General features: G+C 36.9%; 1 protein-coding gene and 1 long non-coding RNA gene across 3 annotated transcripts in view; one reads left to right on the forward strand and one right to left on the reverse strand.

Moving 5' to 3' along the window:
• The window catches only part of LOC139758344 (uncharacterized), a 289,753-nt gene extending 289,169 nt beyond the window's left edge, over window positions 1-584 (reverse strand). Inside the window, exon 1 of the long non-coding RNA XR_011714801.1 lies at window positions 91-584. This is a non-coding gene — a long non-coding RNA (uncharacterized lncRNA). The remainder of the gene's footprint in view (window positions 1-90) is intronic.
• Window positions 1-2,201, forward strand: part of LOC139758342 (uncharacterized) — a 177,582-nt gene extending 175,381 nt beyond the window's left edge. For both annotated transcript variants that reach the window (XM_071679631.1, XM_071679632.1), the window contains one exon: window positions 1,793-2,201. In XM_071679631.1, coding sequence (XP_071535732.1) covers window positions 1,793-1,872 — 80 coding nt within the window. In that variant the 3' untranslated portion in view covers window positions 1,873-2,201. The remainder of the gene's footprint in view (window positions 1-1,792) is intronic.
• The last annotated feature ends 3,799 nt before the right edge of the window (window positions 2,202-6,000 follow it).

The raw sequence follows: 6,000 nt of genomic DNA on the forward strand, positions 1-6,000 counted from the left end.
CCCCTAACTAGTTAGCGTAAGGTAAACAAGACGTCAGTACTATAGTATAACTTACATCTAGATCTATAGACGATGTGTAATAACACGTACCTTAATATAGCATGTCAGATATACAGAAATAACTTCGTGGCTTGCAAGCGAATGGTTATTCCCAGAGCGTCAAGCGAAAGTGTGTTACCCCCACGCACGGGTCGGGGCAACTACAGGCCGGAGCAAGTTGTCAAGGCTAGGTGGAGGAGGAGGAGTTAGTGTAGGATGACACCAAACGCTCTAAGCCACCGTCACTCACTACGTGGCATTGGTGTAGGATGACACAAAAGGCTTCAAGTCAGTGTTGCCCTCTACGTGGCGAAGGAGGAAACCAAACGCTCTAACCCACTGTGTCACGCATTACGAGCTTTCGGACGATTGTAATGGATTGTTTAGGGATCGTCTGATTCGTTTGGAGATTTCCCACATCTTTTCGTCTCACATAACACGCCATGAGCTTGCAGTCAGTACATTTGTAAACAGCAAGACGGACTTGAAAAAGGAAAAAAACAACAACCGTTGAATGAATTCTTTGTTTTTGACTCAAATTGCCCAGTGAGGGAGTGACAAAAACATTAAATTTTTTTTCGTCGGGACTGGCTTACACGTTTGGTCTTTTGAAAGCAATTGTGAAGTTCTCTTCCCGAATGACGCTGAACCTAGTACGACACCACAGGAGAGAGAGAGAGAGAGAGAGAGAGAGAGAGAGAGAGAGAGAGAGAGAGAGAGAGAGAGAGCTATTCCCTCGTTGCACTCGGTCATCTTTTCAAGACTGCCATTGTCCAGGATTAGATCAGTGTCAAAGGATAACTCAAATAAATACAGCTCCCTGCTGGGGAGGAGGTGGGAAGGGGATGGATGATGCGTGGGGTAGCTTTTTACTCCCAACTTTGTCCACACTTAATACACTCTCGTCACCTCCCGCTTCATCCCCTCGCGTCAGACGTCACTACAATGCACACAAACTATACAAAGATACATAGAACGAGACAAGGTCGGCCTTGACGACAGTGCAAGCAATCCAGGTACCGCCACTTGCACTTGGAAATAATAATTTGTCGTGGTTTGAGGTGGCATTCTTCCCATCGTCATCCCATTCAAGGAGGTGTCTATACTCAGACTTCCAGTCTTGATCACATACCTGTGATCTTTTCCAGTACGCTACAACAGCTGCAGCTAAAAGAAAAAACTGAGCTTCAGTTTATGCTAACAGGTAGTGAGGGAGAAATGAAACATCTTTTCGTGTTATGTTGATTTGTCTTCTCCCTCCCACCAAAGACCATCCCCACAAGCCACACTACACTCGCGCCTCTAAATTCTTTGTCTGTAGAATTTCGTCTCGTCTCCAACACCCAGATCCAGCCAAAGCCCCTGGCACCGAGACCATTCCCTCTCTTGTTCTGGGGAAATACATCTAAGAATTGGCTTCAATCCCTTGCAAGCTTTTCGAATTTTTACTCAGCTATTCTATTTTTTTTTTTTCTCTCTCCAAAATCTGGAGACTTTCTTATTACACATGTTGCATATCCTTGAGGAGGTGTGATCCCCATGGGTCTTCAACGCTACAGGTCTTTGACCAACATACTCGTGTGATCTGCTACGCAAAATATTTTTTTTTCTGATACCTTTATGAACATATACCATAGCTCTGTACATATAAGTTATAAATCCATTTCTCATATGCTGTCATTACAATTGTGTCAGAGGAATATTTCACATGAAACAATGTCAACAAATCTCTTTTCCTTTCTTTTTTTTCCAGATGCTGCCTCACCCAGCCCCCAGCACGGCGCTATACTCCTCATCTCATTCCTTACCTTATGTCTATGTAGACGAAGCTAATGGACCCATCCTCCCAGCGCTCCCCCCCAAAAAAAAACAACCCAAACCTCCTTAAAAGCTTCTATGAAGTGTTTTATATCCTCTTGTGCAAGTCAACTCATTTGATAATATTTCCATTCATTGTCATACAAGACTTCCTTCATGCCATGAACACTTCCAGTCACCCGCTGTGATCACTATCTACTGAGAAATCTATCGCGGCTCGCATTCTGAAAGGGATTTCTTTTTTATTTTTCAGATCGCTGGAACATCACACGTTGGTCTAATGCTCTCTCTCTCTCTCTCTCTCTCTCTCTCTCTCTCTCTCTCTCTCTCTCTCTCTCTCTCTCTCTCTCTCTCTCTCTAAAACGTAGAAAAATGAAGTAAGAGATACGATTATTGGCAGACGATATGGTTGTTCTCTGCTAATCATTTCCTCAAATTAGTGGGATTCTAATATTGTAACAATATGGACTTGAAAATAATGGTTTCTCTGTTCCACCTACTTGACGTCTTGTTAAATACATCGCTTGACAGTCGTCTCAACTCACAATTCTCCTCCAAGTGACACTGGTCTGGGAAGTCCACTCAGTTCGTACCAACATGCACGGTTGGATCTTAATCTCTCATCATTGAAGTCTATTAAACCTTCATTTGTGTGAGTTAGATGGAAGAGGTTCTTGATACTCCTGTCCTATTTATCGTGTCCTTATACCTCTTCAATTTTCCTCGTATCATCAGTTAAAAATTGTAGATTCACACTTGTAGATCAATTAGGATAATCTTCCATGATTGGTCAGTATCGTGTTACACTGCCAATACAAGGATTCTCCATCTAAGTTGATTGGAGTTCAACTCTTTGGATCTTGGGTTATAAAGCTCAAAAACAATGAAAATGTTGATTTATTTATCGTTAGATTCGTGTGAGAGGAAAAAAAGCTAAGCTTCATATTACTATATCCTTTGAAGGTAGATATATTATGATAATCATTCGATAGACTTGTCTGTGATGTTCGATCGATCAGAAATACCCTTAAGAAATGTGACCATTAGTGTATATATATATATATATATATATATATATATATATATATATATATATATATATATATATATATATATATATATATATATATATATATACATACACGTGTTGCCCTCACTGGTCACCTTTGGACACTCAAGTCTGTTCCAGTGACATGACCTCTCCAGGAGGCACCTCACCTGTAGACATGTCCCACACTCATCTCATCTCATCACTGTGTGTTGCAGGATCACTTTACCTGACATGCCTGACAGAGCGTCTGTATAATTACATATATCACAGCCATGTTAACAACCGCATCCACATCTGATGGGCATTGTCTGCGTCATGTCTGATAGGATGTGTATGACCGGTGGGGCCATACACATAACACAAGAGGGCATTGCCAGGTCTCAAAAAAAAAATATATATATATATATAAATCATTTGTATAAATGTCTGATAGGATGTTTGTGTGGTCTACATAAAATCTATATAAAGAAATTTAGATTCCCTGTTTTCTACACTTCAGCAAGACGCTATGTATGATATATAAATCCAATCATTCACCGTCATGTTTGTATGAAATGTGTATTATGTATATAGTTACACAAATATACATTCACAGCTCAGATGGACACTGTAATGTCTATAAACACTGATTTACATATTCAATAGAATATTTGTGTGGTTTGTATACAGCCATACAGATTCGAACAGGAATTTATATGAACTTATACAACGCAGCAGAACACTATGATGTATATAAGATTTATATAATTGTCTTTAGGATGGATGTGTGTTTGGCTACAGATAAACGTATCTAAACAAACAACTTCAAACATTTCAACAAAACAATGTAGTAGTTAGCATCTTCACTCACTATCATGTCTGATTGTGTGTATGTGTGTGTGTGTGTGTGTGTGTGTGTGTGTGTGTGTGTGTGTGTGTGTGTGTGTGTGTGTGTGTGTGTGTGTGTGTAAACAGCTTTACAGCCATATATATATATATATATATATATATATATATATATATATATATATATATATATATATATATATATATATATATATATATATATATATATATATATATATACATGAACATTAAGCTAACTGCCTCATAACAATTCATCACAATAAACTTTACAGGAAACAGAATGTCATTTTCATACCTGATAGAATGTCTTTGTGATTTGTATAAATCATGTTCACATATACAAACACAGGTATGTGATGTGCCTACATATATAGACACATACGTATGATAACACAGTAAAGCTAATTGCTTTATGTAACTCGTACGTACATAAGTAATCACAAATACAGACGTTCAGTACTAATACATTTACTCTTAGACACACACACACACACACACACACACACACACACACACACACACACACGTCACTGGAAGCGATCCATACACAATACATATATGTTTGTTTGTCTAAAAGAACTCAAATCAAATGCTATGAAATTTATATTGCAAATGTTATTATATGTATGATTATTTGATTTTGTGTAGATATACTGGTACGCACAAAAGACACACACACACACACACACACACACACACACACACGCGCGCATACATACACACACATATGTACAAACATCCACAGAAACAAACGTGCAGTATATACAAGGTGAATACATACGTATATACAAAAAAGTATATACTCTTACTTTGCACTTAATACCCAGTACAGAAAGACCACCTCATACATACCACACACTTCGAGCAACACAGACCTTAACCTACTGTGTATATATATATATATATATATATATATATATATATATATATATATATATATATATATATATATATATATATATATATATATATATATATATATATATATATATATCACTTCATAAATGTATAGATACATATAAATAAATTACATGAATTGGGAGGTATACACACAGACATACCCGAAAAAGAGCATACACACATACATTTTCGTACACACACACACACACACACACACACACACACACACACAGTAGACCTCCGTCCCTCTGGGCCAGAACTGTCTCACACCTAAACCTCATATAAAACAAACTACCATGTGATAACTGCTTTTCCTTACCCTCACGTTGATGATTGCCACAGCTACTGTGGATGTCACACTATTGGGCTCGGTTCGAATCCTGCTGATGGAGAATTTGGATGAACCAATACATATCTATCTATCTATCTATCTATCTATATATATATATATTAGCTGGATATATTCTATAGAGTAACAAACTTAAACAATATAATTTTTCCAAGAAAGTTTCTATAAATGAATGTGTGAAAACATTCTTATTCTATAACAAGTCTAAACATAAAAATCTATATCCTGTTCTTCAGTGTAGTATATCCTTGAAAAAAATTGTATATCTCATAAAGTCCACAGAGTATATTTCATCTTGTAACAGAAACAATATCCAGCTAAGCTTATATAGAAAGAATATCCAGCTAAGCTTGTATAGAAACAATATCCAGCTAAGCTTATATAGAAAGAATATCCAGCTAAGCTTGTATAGAAACAATATCCAGCTAAGCTTATGGATAAATCTGCTGAAAGATTATCTGATAAGCAATTTCTCCAAGTACCTGTTTCCCTGGTAATGATACACATAATCGTACAAGTGATCAACGGACAAGATCACTTGTGATCCTACTTAGGCTGAAATGTAACAAGGCCAATGATTGAAATGTAATCTGCTTAAGTAACCACACCATGGAACGAGAAGTAATCCTGAGTAATTTCACTGGTAATAGATAATCCATCCAGATTAAAGTAATCTATGAATAATCATAACAGCAATATTAAGTAATTATGTAATCCAGGAGTAATCTTTAAATCATGATATAGAAATCGGTATGTGAATAGCTGGGTTTGGTGTGTGGAGATAGTCACATCTACAAATTATTGTTTATCACATACGGATATCTATATTGCTCAGATATCTTTACTTCAAAAGATACCGTAATCTTTCAAAGGGTCATACCTTATATTGTTATCTTATAGATATCTTTATATTGGTGATAGACTCGTCTCAAAGATATTGCTATCTTGCCGACGTACAAACTAAATTATCTTACCAGTGATATCTTTATGAAGACAG

This window comes from Panulirus ornatus, chromosome 30 (assembly GCF_036320965.1).
Source record: "Panulirus ornatus isolate Po-2019 chromosome 30, ASM3632096v1, whole genome shotgun sequence".
Classification (NCBI taxonomy): domain Eukaryota; kingdom Metazoa; phylum Arthropoda; class Malacostraca; order Decapoda; family Palinuridae; genus Panulirus; species Panulirus ornatus.